The 17085-nt window shown below is 38.8% G+C and overlaps 1 protein-coding gene across 8 annotated transcripts in view; it reads left to right on the top strand.

Moving 5' to 3' along the window:
• LOC140389711 (uncharacterized) overlaps window positions 1–17085 on the top strand; it is a 201990-nt gene that overhangs the window by 120299 nt on the left and 64606 nt on the right. For all 8 annotated transcript variants that reach the window (XM_072474143.1, XM_072474145.1, XM_072474144.1 and 5 more), the window contains 8 exons: window positions 652–840; window positions 2740–2928; window positions 4830–5018; window positions 6921–7109; window positions 9013–9201; window positions 11100–11288; window positions 13190–13378; window positions 15282–15431. In XM_072474143.1, coding sequence (XP_072330244.1) covers window positions 652–840; window positions 2740–2928; window positions 4830–5018; window positions 6921–7109; window positions 9013–9201; window positions 11100–11288; window positions 13190–13378; window positions 15282–15431 — 1473 coding nt within the window. The remainder of the gene's footprint in view (window positions 1–651; window positions 841–2739; window positions 2929–4829; window positions 5019–6920; window positions 7110–9012; window positions 9202–11099; window positions 11289–13189; window positions 13379–15281; window positions 15432–17085) is intronic.

Below are 17085 nucleotides of genomic sequence, written 5' to 3'. Positions count from 1 at the left end.
AAAGCAAAACTAAAACGTAGAGCCAGAGCTCAGCTCCACCCACACTCTGACATCACTGCAGCCACTTGAGCAGACAAACATTTCTTAAAGTGACATTCCCATGACACCTCCCCCCAAGAAAGAAATAAACCATCAACTTCAAGATGGTTTCATTTTTTATTTTCACTTTCCTTTCAGAAATGCAGACAGTAAATATAGTTTTTCTTTCCAAAAAAAACAACACCCGCAAACAGGTATAATAACATAGTCCACTTTAGTTCTTCCTCCAACTAGAATCCTTCTCGATTGATAGACTCTTTGAACAAGAAGGTCTGTGCACGATCCATCCATTTCTCTATGCCTCGGCATTTCTCTTTACGCTCAGATACGTTAGTTCAATCTGATCACAGAGTCCCTTGTAATTCTCCAACAAAGGAGCATTGGTCGCCGGAGGGGGGCGAGGAAAATCAGGAAATGCGATCTCTCCGGAGAGAATCAACTTTTCCAATTCTCTCTGGGTTTTCGACCTGCGTCTCCATTCCTCTGACAGCAATCACAAGATGAAACTCACCCCCACATTTTTCAGGATTACCATCATGGTATTTATGTCGGATCAGGTAAAAATAAGCTCATTTTATATTTAACGACTAAAGTTTCATCTTGTTTCTACAGATACATCAACTGATCCTACAAGCACTCCTGCTGAGACATCTGCTAGACCTGTACTGTCAACAACAACAACCTCAATATTTACACTCCCAACAATAGCAGCAAGTACAACAAAACCAACAACTATAGAGAGTTCCACTCAGCCACCGACAAGTGAGTCCATAATAACAGCAATCAGTTCAACAACAGGAGGTAAGAAGCAAGGAAATTGTCATTCTGAGGTGTTTTATACGCTATGTTCTGGAAAGAAACCAATTGCAGGATGACTTTGATCAGAAACATAAGAAACATTTTTCAATGTAATCTCGTGTGAATATTGACAACATAGAATGAAGAACAATATTGTATGAGAACATTATTGGAGAAGCAGCCAGTTTGAAATATGCCGAGCTCCTCCTGACACATTTTAAAAAAGCCCAGCCCAAAACGACTTAGTAACAGTACCACATACTGCTTCATATATTTTTTCTGACAGTCACACCAAACATTGCAACAATGGAAAGCATTTAGTTTTGCAAAACATAAATGACTGCATCATGGCCCTGAAATGTATATTTAGTCACTTAAGTAACAACTTATACAGGTAGCAACTCTTCACCATTCATGACCATTACATGACAATTGCAACAACTGTTCAGATCAACAACAAGGCTTAGCTGGGAACCTGTCTCTAACAGCAATTTGTTGCTCACAGAGCAGAAAATATGTCTACAATGTTTAGCAGACTCTGTAGACAAAAGTCCTCAATTCAAGTCTCAGTTTTGAAAATCTTCTTTTGGGAGAATAAATCTCCCTGCTTGTAAAATTAGTTTTTCAGCTCCTGGCAGGTAACTGGCTGAATGCGCCATTAGAAGCTAGTTACACGTGACTCAACAGGAATTAGCTTTATCATGGGCTTTAAACTATGAAAAGTGATGAAGAGGTGATGTTCACAATAAATTATTGAATTTTATGTTGACACTATCTGTTGTTATCGGCCAGGGTTTAGCGAACCCCAAAATGTATCATGGATTTCACCTGAACCATGACTTTTACGAGATTGTGGTATGGGGAGCACACGGCCAACTACAGGTGTGGTGCAGCAGAAATTTACAAGTCATTTTACAAGCAAAACAATGTTTATTCTATGAACTCAATTAACCTTTTTAAAACATACAGTGAACATCTTAGCAACCATCAATTCAAATACACCCACCAAAGAATACAACATTCAAAGTAATCCTTAAACTTTCCTTTTAACATCCATAAGACAAAAATACTTTTTACAGAAGCACATCAGGTTTAAGTTCTCTACTGAGAGCAGTTATCACTCTGAATTCACCAAATGATCTAGTGATACTCTTTAGATAGCAGAGAGATCAAAATTACACCTTCTTTGGCTGGCTTCAGCTCCAACACTAAAACAAAACAAAAACACAGGCACACCCAAGCTTTTCCTCAAAGCAAAACTAAAACGCAGAGCCAGAGCTCAGCTCCACCCACACTCTGACATCACTGCAGCCACTTGAGCAGACAAACATTTCTTAAAGTGACATTCCCATGACACCTCCCCCAAGAAAGAAATAAACCATCAACTTCAAGATGGTTTCATTTTTCATCTTTTCACTCTCCTTTCAGAAATGCAGACAGTAAATATCGTTTTTCTTTCCAAAAAAAACAACATCCGCAAACAGGTATAATAACATAGTCCACTTTAGTTCTTCCTCCAACTAGAATCCTTCTCGATTGATAGACTCTTTGAACAAGAAGGTCTGTGCACGATCCATCCATTTCTCTATGCCTCGGCATTTCTCTTTACGCTCAGATACGTTAGTTCAATCTGATCACAGAGTCCCTTGTAATTCTCCAACAAAGGAGCATTGGTCGCCGGAGGGGGGCGAGGAAAATCAGGAAATGCAATCTCTCCGGAGAGAATCAACTTCTCCAATTCTCTCTGGGTTTTCGACCTGCGTCTCCATTCCTCTGACAGCAATCACAAGATGAAACTCACCCCCACATTTTTCAGGATTACCATCATGGTATTTATGTCGGATCAGGTAAAAATAAGCTCATTTTATATTTAACGACTAAAGTTTCATCTTGTTTCTACAGATACATCAACTGATCCTACAAGCACTCCTGCTGAGACATCTGCTAGACCTGTACTGTCAACAACAACAACCTCAATATTTACACTCCCAACAATAGCAGCAAGTACAACAAAACCAACAACTATAGAGAGTTCCACTCAGCCACCGACAAGTGAGTCCATAACAACAGCAATCAGTTCAACAACAGGAGGTAAGAAGCAAGGAAAGTGACATTCTGAGGTGTTTTGTACGCTATGTTCTGGAAAGAAATCAATTGCAGGATGACTTTGATCAGAAACATAAGAAACATTTTTCAATGTAATCTCGTGTGAATATTGACAACATAGAATGAAGAACAATATTGTATGAGAACATTATTGGTGAACCTGCCAGTTTGAAATATGCCGAGCTCCTCCTGACACATTTAAAAAAAGCCCAGCCCAAAACGCCTTAGTAACAGTACCACATAATGCTTCATCTATTTTTTCTGACAGTCACACCAAACATTGCAACAATGGAAACCATTTAGTTCTGCAAAACATAATTGACTGCATCACGGCCCTGAAATGTATGTTTAGTCACTTCAGTAACAACTTATACAGGTAGCAACTCTTCACCATTCATGACCATTACATGACAATTGCAACAACTGTTCAGATCAACAACAAGGCTTAGCTGTGGACCTGTCTCTAACAGCAATTTGTTGCTCACAGAGCAGAAAATAATGTCTACAATGTTTAGCAGCCTCTGGAGACAAAAGTCCTCAATTCAAGTCTCAGTTTTCAAAATCTTCTTTTGGGAGAATAAATCTCCCTGCTTGTAAAATTAGTTTTTCAGCTCCTGGCAGGTAACTGGCAGAATGTGCCATTAGAAGCTAGTTACACATGACTCAACAGGAATTTGCTTTATCATGTTCTTTAAACTATGAAAAGTGATGAAGAGGTGAAGTTCACAATAAATTATTGAATTTTATGTTGACACTATCTGTTGTTATCAGCCAGGGTTTAGCGTACCCCAAAGTGTATCATGGATTTCGCCTGAACCATGACTTTTACGAGATTGTGGTATGGGGAGCACACGGCCAACTACAGGTGTGGTGCAGCAGAAATTTACAAGTCATTTTAAAAGCAAAACAATGTTTATTCTATGAACTCAATTAACCTTTTTAAAACATACAGTGAACATCTTAGCAACCATCAATTCAAATACACCCCCCAAAGAATACAACATTCAAAGTAATCCTTAAATTTTCCTTTTAACATCCATAAGACAAAAATACTTTTTACAGAAGCACATCAGGTTTAAGTTCTCTACTGAGAGCAGTTATCACTCTGAATTCACCAAATGATCTAGAGATAGTCTTTAGATTGCAGAGAGATCGAAATTACACCTTCTTTGGCTGGCTTCAGCTCCAACACTAAAACAAAACAAAAACACAGACACACCCAAGCTTTTCCTCAAAGCAAAACTAAAACGCAGAGCCAGAGCTCAGCTCCACCCACACTCTGACATCACTGCAGCCACTTGAGCAGACAAACATTTCTTAAAGTGACATTCCCATGACACCTCCCCCCAAGAAAGAAATAAACCATCAACTTCAAGATGGTTTCATTTTTCATCTTTTCACTTTCCTTTCAGAAATGCAGACAGTAAATATAGTTTTTCTTTCCAAAAAAAACAACACCCGCAAACAGGTATAATAACATAGTCCACTTTAGTTCTTCCTCCACCTAGAATCCTTCTCGATTGATAGACTCTTTGAACAAGAAGGTCTTTGCACGATCCATCCATTTCTCTATGCCTCGGCATTTCTCTTTAAGGTCAGATACGTTAGTTCAATCTGATCACAGAGTCCCTTGTAATTCTCCACCAAAGGAGCATTGGTCGCCGGAGGGGGGCGAGGAAAATCAGGAAATGCGATCTCTCCAGAGAGAATCAACTTTTCCAATTCTCTCTGGGTTTTCGACCTGCGTCTCCATTCCTCTGACAACAATCACAAGATGAAACTCACCCCCACATTTTTCAGGATTACCATCATGGTATTTATGTCGGATCAGGCAAAAATAAGCTCATTTTATCTTTAACGACGAAATTTTCATCTTATTTCTACAGCTACATCAACTGATCCTACAAGCACTCCTGCTGAGACATCTGCTAGACCTGTACTGTCAACAACAACAACCTCAATATTGACACTCCCAACAATAGCAGCAAGTACAAGAGAACCAAAAACTATAGAGAGTTCCACTCAGCCACCAACAAGTGAGTCCATAACAACAGCAATCAGTTCAACAACAGGAGGTAAGAAGCAAGGAAATTGTCATTTTGAGGTGTTTTATACGCTATGTTCTGGAAAGAAACCAATTGCAGGATGACTTTGATCAGAAACATAAGAAACATTTTTCAGTGTAATCTCGTGTGAATATTGTCAACATAGAATGAAGAACAATATTGTATGAGAACATTATTGGAGAACCTGCCAGTTTTAAATATGCCGAGCTCCTCCTGACACATTTTAAAAAAGACCAGTCCAAAACGCCTTAGTTACAGTACCACATACTGCTTCATCTATTTTTTCTGACAGTCACACCAAACATTGCAACAATGGAAACCATTTAGTTCTGCAAAACATAAATGACTGCATTATGGCCCTGAAATGTATCTTTAGTCACTTCAGTAACAACTTATACAGGTAGCAACTCTTCACCATTCATGACCATTACATGACAATTGCAACAACTGTTCAGATCAACAACAAGGCTTAGCTGTGAACCTGTCTCCATCAGCAATTTGTTGCTCAAAGAGCAGGAAATAATGTCTACAATGTTTAGCAGCCTCTGGAGACAAAAGTCCTCAATTCAAGTCTCAGTTTTCAAAATCTTCTTTTGGGAGAATAAATCTCCCTGCTTGTAAAATTAGTTTTTCAGCTCCTGGCAGGTAATTGGCAGAATGCGCCATTAGAAGCTAGTTACACATGACTCAACAGGAATTAGCTTTATCATGGGCTTTAAACTATGAAAAGTGATGAAGAGGTGATGTTCACAATAAATTATTGAATTTTATGTTGACACTATCTGTTGTTATCGGCCAGGGTTTAGCGAACTCCAAAGTGTATCATGGATTTCACCTGAACCATGACTTTTACGAGATTGTGGTATGGGTAGCACACGGCCAACTACAGGTGTGGTGCAGCAGAAATTTACAAGTCATTTTTAAAAGCAAAACAATGTTTATTCTATGAACTCAATTAACCTTTTTAAAACATACAGTGAACATCTTAGCAACCATCAATTCAAATACACCCCCCAAAGAATACAACATTCAAAGTAATCCTTAAATTTTCCTTTTAACATCCATAAGACAAAAATCCTTTTTACAGAAGCACATCAGGTTTAAGTTCTCTACTGAGAGCAGTTATCACTCTGAATTCACCAAATGATCTAGAGATAGTCTTTAGATTGCAGAGAGATCGAAATTACACCTTCTTTGGCTGGCTTCAGCTCCAACACTAAAACAAAACAAAAACACAGACACACCCAAGCTTTTCCTCAAAGCAAAACTAAAGCGCAGAGCCAGAGCTCAGCTCCACCCACACTCTGACATCACTGCAGCCACTTGAGCAGACAAACATTTCTTAAAGTGACATTCCCATGACACCTCCCCCCAAGAAAGAAATAAACCATCAACTTCAAGATGGTTTCATTTTTCATCTTTTCACTTTCCTTTCAGAAATGCAGACAGTAAATATAGTTTTTCTTTCCAAAAAAAACAACACCCGCAAACAGGTATAATAACATAGTCCACTTTAGTTCTTCCTCCAACTAGAATCCTTCTCGATTGATAGACTCTTTGAACAAGAAGGTCTGTGCACGATCCATCCATTTCTCTATGCCTCGGCATTTCCCTTTACGCTCAGATACGTTAGTTCAATCTGATCACAGAGTCCCTTGTAATTCTCCAACAAAGGAGCATTGGTCGCCGGAGGGGGGCGAGGAAAATCAGGAAATGCGATCTCTCCGGAGAGAATCAACTTTTCCAATTCTCTCTGGGTTTTCGACCTGCGTCTCCATTCCTCTGACAGCAATCACAAGATGAAACTCACCCCCACATTTTTCAGGATTACCATCATGGTATTTATGTCGGATCAGGTAAAAATAAGCTCATTTTATATTTAACGACTAAAGTTTCATCTTGTTTCTACAGATACATCAACTGATCCTACAAGCACTCCTGCTGAGACATCTGCTAGACCTGTACTGTCAACAACAACAACCTCAATATTTACACTCCCAACAATAGCAGCAAGTACAACAAAACCAACAACTATAGAGAGTTCCACTCAGCCACCGACAAGTGAGTCCATAACAACAGCAATCAGTTCAACAACAGGAGGTAAGAAGCAAGGAAATTGACATTCTGAGGTGTTTTATACGCTATGTTCTGCAAAGAAATCAATTGCAGGATGACTTTGATCAGAAACATAAGAAACATTTTTCAATGTAATCTCGTGTGAATATTGACAACATAGAATGAAGAACAATATTGTATGAGAACATTATTGGTGAACCTGCCAGTTTGAAATATGCCGAGCTCCTCCTGACACATTTAAAAAAAGCCCAGCCCAAAACGCCTTAGTAACAGTACCACATAATGCTTCATATATTTTTTCTGACAGTCACACCAAACATTGCAACAATGGAAACCATTTAGTTCTGCAAAACATAAATGACTGCATCACGGCCCTGAAATGTATGTTTAGTCACTTCAGTAACAACTTATACAGGTAGCAACTCTTCACCATTCATGACCATTACATGACAATTGCAACAACTGTTCAGATCAACAACAAGGCTTAGCTGTGGACCTGTTTCTAACAGCAATTTGTTGCTCACAGAGCAGAAAATAATGTCTACAATGTTTAGCAGCCTCTGGAGACAAAAGTCCTCAATTCAAGTCTCAGTTTTGAAAATCTTCTTTTGGGAGAATAAATCTCCCTGCTTGTAAAATTAGTTTTTCAGCTCCTGGCAGGTAATTGGCAGAATGCGCCATTAGAAGCTAGTTACACATGACTCAACAGGAATTAGCTTTATCATGGGCTTTAAACTATGAAAAGTGATGAAGAGGTGATGTTCACAATAAATTATTGAATTTTATGTTGACACTATCTGTTGTTATCGGCCAGGGTTTAGCGAACTCCAAAGTGTATCATGGATTTCACCTGAACCATGACTTTTACGAGATTGTGATATGGGGAGCACATGGCCAACTACAGGTGTGGTGCAGCAGAAATTTACAAGTCATTTTAAAAGCAAAACAATGTTTATTCTATGAACTCAATTAACCTTTTTAAAACATACAGTGAACATCTTAGCAACCATCAATTCAAATACACCCCCCAAATAATACAACATTCAAAGTAATCCTTAAATTTTCCTTTTAACATCCATAAGACAAAAATCCTTTTTACAGAAGCACATCAGGTTTAAGTTCTCTACTGAGAGCAGTTATCACTCTGAATTCACCAAATGATCTAGAGATAGTCTTTAGATTGCAGCGAGATCGAAATTACACCTTCTTTGGCTGGCTTCAGCTCGAACACTAAAACAAAAGAAAAACACAGACACACCCAAGCTTTTCCTCAAAGCAAAACCATAACGCAGAGCCAGAGCTCAGCTCCACCCACACTCTGACATCACTGCAGCCACTTGAGCAGACAAACATTTCTTAAAGTGACATTCCCATGACACCTCCCCCCAAGAAAGATATAAACCATCAACTTCAAGATGGTTTCATTTTTCACCTTTTCACTTTTCTCTCAGAAATGCAGACAGTAAATATAGTTTATCGTTTCAAAAAAAAAACAACACACACAAACAGGTATAATAACATAGTCCACTTTAGTTCTTCCTCCACCTAGAATCCTTCTCGATTGATAGACTCTTTGAACAAGAAGGTCTTTGCACGATCCATCCATTTCTCTATGCCTCGGCATTTCTCTTTAAGGTCAGATACGTTAGTTCAATCTGATCACAGAGTCCCTTGTAATTCTCCACCAAAGGAGCATTGGTCGCCGGAGGGGGGCGAGGAAAATCAGGAAATGCAATCTCTCCGGAGAGAATCAACTTTTCCAATTCTCTCTGGGTTTTCGACCTGCGTCTCCATTCCTCTGACAGCAATCACAAGATGAAACTCACCCCCACATTTTTCAGGATTACCATCATGGTATTTATGTCGGATCAGGTAAAAATAAGCTCATTTTATATTTAACGACTAAAGTTTCATCTTGTTTCTACAGCTACATCAACTGATCCTACAAGCACTCCTGCTGAGACATCTGCTAGACCTGTACTGTTAACAACAACAACCTCAATATTTACACTCCCAACAATAGCAGCAAGTACAACAAAACCAACAACTATAGAGAGTTCCACTCAGCCACCGACAAGTGAGTCCATAACAACAGCAATCAGTTCAACAACAGGAGGTAAGAAGCAAGGAAATTGTCATTCTGAGGTGTTTTATACGCTATGTTCTGGAAAGAAACCAATTGCAGGATGACTTTGATCAGAACCATAAGAAACATTTTTCAGTGTAATCTCGTGTGAATATTGTCAACATAGAATGAAGAACAATATTGTATGAGAACATTATTGGTGAACCTGCCAGTTTGAAATATGCCGAGCTCCTCCTGACACATTTTAAAAAAGCCCAGTCCAAAATGCCTTAGTTACAGTACCACATACTGCTTCATCTATTTTTTCTGACGGTCACACCAAACATTGCAACAATGGAAACCATTTAGTTCTGCAAAACATAAATGACTGCATTATGGCCCTGAAATGTATCTTTAGTCACTTCAGTAACAACTTATACAGGTAGCAACTCTTCACCATTCATGACCATTACATGACAATTGCAACTGTTCAGATCAACAACAAGGCTTAGCTGTGGACCTGTCTCTAACAGCAATTTGTTGCTCACAGAGCAGAAAATAATGTCTACAATGTTTAGCAGCCTCTGGAGACAAAAGTCCTCAATTCAAGTCTCAGTTTTCAAAATCTTCTTTTGGGAGAATAAATCTCCCTGCTTGTAAAATTTGTTTTTCAGCTCCTGGCAGGTAACTGGCAGAATGTGCCATTAGAAGCTAGTTACACGTGACTCAACAGGAATTTGCTTTATCATGGGCTTTAAACTATGAAAAGTGATGAAGAGGTGAAGTTCACAATAAATTATTGAATTTTATGTTGACACTATCTGTTGTTATCGGCCAGGGTTTAGTGTACCCCAAAGTGTATCATGGATTTCACCTGAACCATGACTTTTACGAGATTGTGGTATGGGGAGCACACGGCCAACTACAGGTGTGGTGCAGCAGAAATTTACAAGTCATTTTAAAAGCAAAACAATGTTTATTCTATGAACTCAATTAACCTTTTTAAAACATACAGTGAACATCTTAGCAACCATCAATTCAAATACACCCCCCAAAGAATACAACATTCAAAGTAATCCTTAAATTTTCCTTTTAAAATCCATAAGACAAAAATACTTTTTACAGAAGCACATCAGGTTTAAGTTCTCTACTGAGAGCAGTTATCACTCTGAATTCACCAAATGATCTAGAGATAGTCTTTAGATTGCAGAGAGATCGAAATTACACCTTCTTTGGCTGGCTTCAGCTCCAACACTAAAACAAAAGAAAAACACAGACACACCCAAGCTTTTCCTCAAAGCAAAACCATAACGCAGAGCCAGAGCTCAGCTCCACCCACACTCTGACATCACTGCAGCCACTTGAGCAGACAAACATTTCTTAAAGTGACATTCCCATGACACCTCCCCCCAAGAAAGAAATAAACCATCAACTTCAAGATGGTTTCATTTTTCATCTTTTCACTTTCCTTTCAGAAATGCAGACAGTAAATATAGTTTTTCTTTCCAAAAAAAACAACACCCGCAAACAGGTATAATAACATAGTCCACTTTAGTTCTTCCTCCAACTAGAATCCTTCTCGATTGATAGACTCTTTGAACAAGAAGGTCTGTGCACGATCCATCCATTTCTCTATGCCTCGGCATTTCCCTTTACGCTCAGATACGTTAGTTCAATCTGATCACAGAGTCCCTTGTAATTCTCCAACAAAGGAGCATTGGTCGCCGGAGGGGGGCGAGGAAAATCAGGAAATGCGATCTCTCCGGAGAGAATCAACTTTTCCAATTCTCTCTGGGTTTTCGACCTGCGTCTCCATTCCTCTGACAGCAATCACAAGATGAAACTCACCCCCACATTTTTCAGGATTACCATCATGGTATTTATGTCGGATCAGGTAAAAATAAGCTCATTTTATATTTAACGACTAAAGTTTCATCTTGTTTCTACAGCTACATCAACTGATCCTACAAGCACTCCTGCTGAGACATCTGCTAGACCTGTACTGTCAACAACAACAACCTCAATATTTACACTCCCAACAATAGCAGCAAGTACAACAAAACCAACAACTATAGAGAGTTCCACTCAGCCACCGACAAGTGAGTCCATAACAACAGCAATCAGTTCAACAACAGGAGGTAAGAAGCAAGGAAATTGTCATTCTGAGGTGTTTTATACGCTATGTTCTGGAAAGAAACCAATTGCAGGATGACTTTGATCAGAACCATAAGAAACATTTTTCAGTGTAATCTCGTGTGAATATTGTCAACATAGAATGAAGAACAATATTGTATGAGAACATTATTGGTGAACCTGCCAGTTTGAAATATGCCGAGCTCCTCCTGACACATTTAAAAAAAGCCCAGTCCAAAACGCCTTAGTTACAGTACCACATACTGCTTCATCTATTTTTTCTGACAGTGACACCAAACATTGCAACAATGGAAACCATTTAGTTCTGCAAAACATAAATGACTGCATTATGGCCCTGAAATGTATCTTTAGTCACTTCAGTAACAACTTATCCAGGTAGCAACTCTTCACCAATCATGACCATTACATGACAATTGCAACAACTGTTCAGATCAACAACAAGGCTTAGCTGTGAACCTGTCTCCATCAGCAATTTGTTGCTCAAAGAGCAGGAAATAATGTCTACAATGTTTAGCAGCCTCTGGAGACAAAAGTCCTCAATTCAAGTCTCAGTTTTCAAAATCTTCTTTTGGGAGAATAAATCTCCCTGCTTGTAAAATTAGTTTTTCAGCTCCTGGCAGGTAATTGGCAGAATGCGCCATTAGAAGCTAGTTACACATGACTCAACAGGAATTAGCTTTATCATGGGCTTTAAACTATGAAAAGTGATGAAGAGGTGATGTTCACAATAAATTATTGAATTTTATGTTGACACTATCTGTTGTTATCGGCCAGGGTTTAGCGAACTCCAATGTGTCTCATGGATTTCACCTGAACCATGACTTTTACGAGATTGTGGTATGGGGAGCACACGGCCAACTACAGGTGTGGTGCAGCAGAAATTTACAAGTCAGTTTAAAAGCAAAACAATGTTTATTCTATGAACTCAATTAACCTTTTTAAAACATACAGTGAACATCTTAGCAACCATCAATTCAAATACACCCCCCAAAGAATACAACATTCAAAGTAATCCTTAAATTTTCCTTTTAAAATCCATAAGACAAAAATACTTTTTACAGAAGCACATCAGGTTTAAGTTCTCTACTGAGAGCAGTTATCACTCTGAATTCACCAAATGATCTAGAGATAGTCTTTAGATTGCAGAGAGATCGAAATTACACCTTCTTTGGCTGGCTTCAGCTCCAACACTAAAACAAAAGAAAAACACAGACACACCCAAGCTTTTCCTCAAAGCAAAACCATAACGCAGAGCCAGAGCTCAGCTCCACCCACACTCTGACATCACTGCAGCCACTTGAGCAGACAAACATTTCTTAAAGTGACATTCCCATGACACCTCCCCCCAAGAAAGAAATAAACCATCAACTTCAAGATGGTTTCATTTTTCATCTTTTCACTTTCCTTTCAGAAATGCAGACAGTAAATATAGTTTTTCTTTCCAAAAAAAACAACACCCGCAAACAGGTATAATAACATAGTCCACTTTAGTTCTTCCTCCAACTAGAATCCTTCTCGATTGATAGACTCTTTGAACAAGAAGGTCTGTGCACGATCCATCCATTTCTCTATGCCTCGGCATTTCCCTTTACGCTCAGATACGTTAGTTCAATCTGATCACAGAGTCCCTTGTAATTCTCCAACAAAGGAGCATTGGTCGCCGGAGGGGGGCGAGGAAAATCAGGAAATGCGATCTCTCCGGAGAGAATCAACTTTTCCAATTCTCTCTGGGTTTTCGACCTGCGTCTCCATTCCTCTGACAGCAATCACAAGATGAAACTCACCCCCACATTTTTCAGGATTACCATCATGGTATTTATGTCGGATCAGGTAAAAATAAGCTCATTTTATATTTAACGACTAAAGTTTCATCTTGTTTCTACAGCTACATCAACTGATCCTACAAGCACTCCTGCTGAGACATCTGCTAGACCTGTACTGTCAACAACAACAACCTCAATATTTACACTCCCAACAATAGCAGCAAGTACAACAAAACCAACAACTATAGAGAGTTCCACTCAGCCACCGACAAGTGAGTCCATAACAACAGCAATCAGTTCAACAACAGGAGGTAAGAAGCAAGGAAATTGTCATTCTGAGGTGTTTTATACGCTATGTTCTGGAAAGAAACCAATTGCAGGATGACTTTGATCAGAACCATAAGAAACATTTTTCAGTGTAATCTCGTGTGAATATTGTCAACATAGAATGAAGAACAATATTGTATGAGAACATTATTGGTGAACCTGCCAGTTTGAAATATGCCGAGCTCCTCCTGACACATTTAAAAAAAGCCCAGTCCAAAACGCCTTAGTTACAGTACCACATACTGCTTCATCTATTTTTTCTGACAGTGACACCAAACATTGCAACAATGGAAACCATTTAGTTCTGCAAAACATAAATGACTGCATTATGGCCCTGAAATGTATCTTTAGTCACTTCAGTAACAACTTATCCAGGTAGCAACTCTTCACCAATCATGACCATTACATGACAATTGCAACAACTGTTCAGATCAACAACAAGGCTTAGCTGTGAACCTGTCTCCATCAGCAATTTGTTGCTCAAAGAGCAGGAAATAATGTCTACAATGTTTAGCAGCCTCTGGAGACAAAAGTCCTCAATTCAAGTCTCAGTTTTCAAAATCTTCTTTTGGGAGAATAAATCTCCCTGCTTGTAAAATTAGTTTTTCAGCTCCTGGCAGGTAATTGGCAGAATGCGCCATTAGAAGCTAGTTACACATGACTCAACAGGAATTAGCTTTATCATGGGCTTTAAACTATGAAAAGTGATGAAGAGGTGATGTTCACAATAAATTATTGAATTTTATGTTGACACTATCTGTTGTTATCGGCCAGGGTTTAGCGAACTCCAATGTGTCTCATGGATTTCACCTGAACCATGACTTTTACGAGATTGTGGTATGGGGAGCACACGGCCAACTACAGGTGTGGTGCAGCAGAAATTTACAAGTCAGTTTAAAAGCAAAACAATGTTTATTCTATGAACTCAATTAACCTTTTTAAAACATACAGTGAACATCTTAGCAACCATCAATTCAAATACACCCCCCAAAGAATACAACATTCAAAGTAATCCTTAAACTTTCCTTTTAAAATCCATAAGACAAAAATACTTTTTACAGAAGCACATCAGGTTTAAGTTCTCTACTGAGAGCAGTTATCACTCTGAATTCACCAAATGATCTAGAGATAGTCTTTAGATTGCAGAGAGATCGAAATTACACCTTCTTTGGCTGGCTTCAGCTCCAACACTAAAACAAAAGAAAAACACAGACACACCCAAGCTTTTCCTCAAAGCAAAACCATAACGCAGAGCCAGAGCTCAGCTCCACCCACACTCTGACATCACTGCAGCCACTTGAGCAGACAAACATTTCTTAAAGTGACATTCCCATGACACCTCCCCCCAAGAAAGAAATAAACCATCAACTTCAAGATGGTTTCATTTTTCATCTTTTCACTTTCCTTTCAGAAATGCAGACAGTAAATATACTTTATCGTTTCAAAAAAAAAAAACACACACAAACAGGTATAATAACATAGTCCACTTTAGTTCTTCCTCCACCTAGAATCCTTCTCGATTGATAGACTCTTTGAACAAGAAGGTCTTTGCACGATCCATCCATTTCTCTATGCCTCGCCATTTCTCTTTAAGGTCAGATACGTTAGTTCAATCTGATCACAGAGTCCCTTGTAATTCTCGAACAAAGGAGCATTGGTCGCCGGAGGGGGGGCGAGGAAAATCAGGAAATGCGATCTCTCCGGAGAGAATCAACTTTTCCAATTCTCTCTGGGTTTTCGACCTGCGTCTCCATTCCTCTGACAACAATCACAAGATGAAACTCACCCCCACATTTTTCAGGATTACCATCATGGTATTTATGTCGGATCAGGCAAAAATAAGCTCATTTTATCTTTAACGACTAAAGTTTCATCTTATTTCTACAGCTACATCAACTGATCCTACAAGCACTCCTGCTGAGACATCTGCTAGACCTGTACTGTCAACAACAACAACCTCAATATTTACACTCCCAACAATAGCAGCAAGTACAACAAAACCAACAACTATAGAGAGTTCCACTCAGCCACCGACAAGTGAGTCCATAACAACAGCAATCAGTTCAACAACAGGAGAGAAGAAGCAAGGAAATTGTCATTTTGAGGTGTTTTATACGCTATGTTCTGGAAAGAAACCAATTGCAGGATGACTTTGATCAGAACCATAAGAAACATTTTTCAGTGTAATCTCGTGTGAATATTGTCAACATAGAATGAAGAACAATATTGTATGAGAACATTATTGGTGAACCTGCCAGTTTGAAATATGCCGAGCTCCTCCTGACACATTTAAAAAAAGCCCAGTCCAAAATGCCTTAGTTACAGTACCACATACTGCTTCATCTATTTTTTCTGACAGTCACACCAAACATTGCAACAATGGAAACCATTTAGTTCTGCAAAACATAAATGACTGCATTATGGCCCTGAAATGTATCTTTAGTCACTTCAGTAAAAACTTATACAGGTAGCAACTCTTCACCATTCATGACCATTACATGACAATTGCAACAACTGTTCAGATCAACAACAAGGCTTAGCTGTGAACCTGTCTCCATCAGCAATTTGTTGCTCAAAGAGCAGGAAATAATGTCTACAATGTTTAGCAGCCTCTGGAGACAAAAGTCCTCAATTCAAGTCTCAGTTTTCAAAATCTTCTTTTGGGAGAATAAATCTCCCTGCTTGTAAAATTAGTTTTTCAGCTCCTGGCAGGTAATTGGCAGAATGCGCCATTAGAAGCTAGTTACACATGACTCAACAGGAATTAGCTTTATCATGGGCTTTAAACTATGAAAAGTGATGAAGAGGTGATGTTCACAATAAATTATTGAATTTTATGTTGACACTATCTGTTGTTATCGGCCAGGGTTTAGCGAACTCCAAAGTGTATCATGGATTTCACCTGAACCATGACTTTTACGAGATTGTGGTATGGGGAGCACACGGCCAACTACAGGTGTGGTGCAGCAGAAATTTACAAGTCATTTTAAAAGCAAAACAATGTTTATTCTATGAACTCAATTAACCTTTTTAAAACATACAGTGAACATCTTAGCAACCATCAATTCAAATACACCCCCCAAAGAATACAACATTCAAAGTAATCCTTAAACTTTCCTTTTAAAATCCATAAGACAAAAATACTTTTTACAGAAGCACATCAGGTTTAAGTTCTCTACTGAGAGCAGTTATCACTCTGAATTCACCAAATGATCTAGAGATAGTCTTTAGATTGCAGAGAGATCGAAATTACACCTTCTTTGGCTGGCTTCAGCTCGAATACTAAAACAAAAGAAAAACACAGACACACCCAAGCTTTTCCTCAAAGCAAAACCATAACGCAGAGCCAGAGCTCAGCTCCACCCACACTCTGACATCACTGCAGCCACTTGAGCAGACAAACATTTCTTAAAGTGACATTCCCATGACACCTCCCCCCAAGAAAGATATAAACCATCAACTTCAAGATGGTTTCATTTTTAACCCTTTTCACTTTTCATTCAGAAATGCAGACAGTAAATATACTTTATCGTTTCAAAAAAAAAACAACACACACAAACAGGTATAATAACATAGTCCACTTTAGTTCTTCCTCCACCTAGAATCCTTCTCGATTGATAGACTCTTTGAAAAAGAAGGTCTTTGCACGATCCATCCATTTCTCTATGCCTCGGCATTTCTCTTTAAGGTC

The sequence above is a fragment of the Scyliorhinus torazame genome, chromosome 14, assembly GCF_047496885.1.
Source record: "Scyliorhinus torazame isolate Kashiwa2021f chromosome 14, sScyTor2.1, whole genome shotgun sequence".
In the NCBI taxonomy this organism is placed as follows: Eukaryota; Metazoa; Chordata; class Chondrichthyes; order Carcharhiniformes; family Scyliorhinidae; genus Scyliorhinus; species Scyliorhinus torazame.
This window is presented reverse-complemented; position numbering and strand designations above follow the sequence as displayed.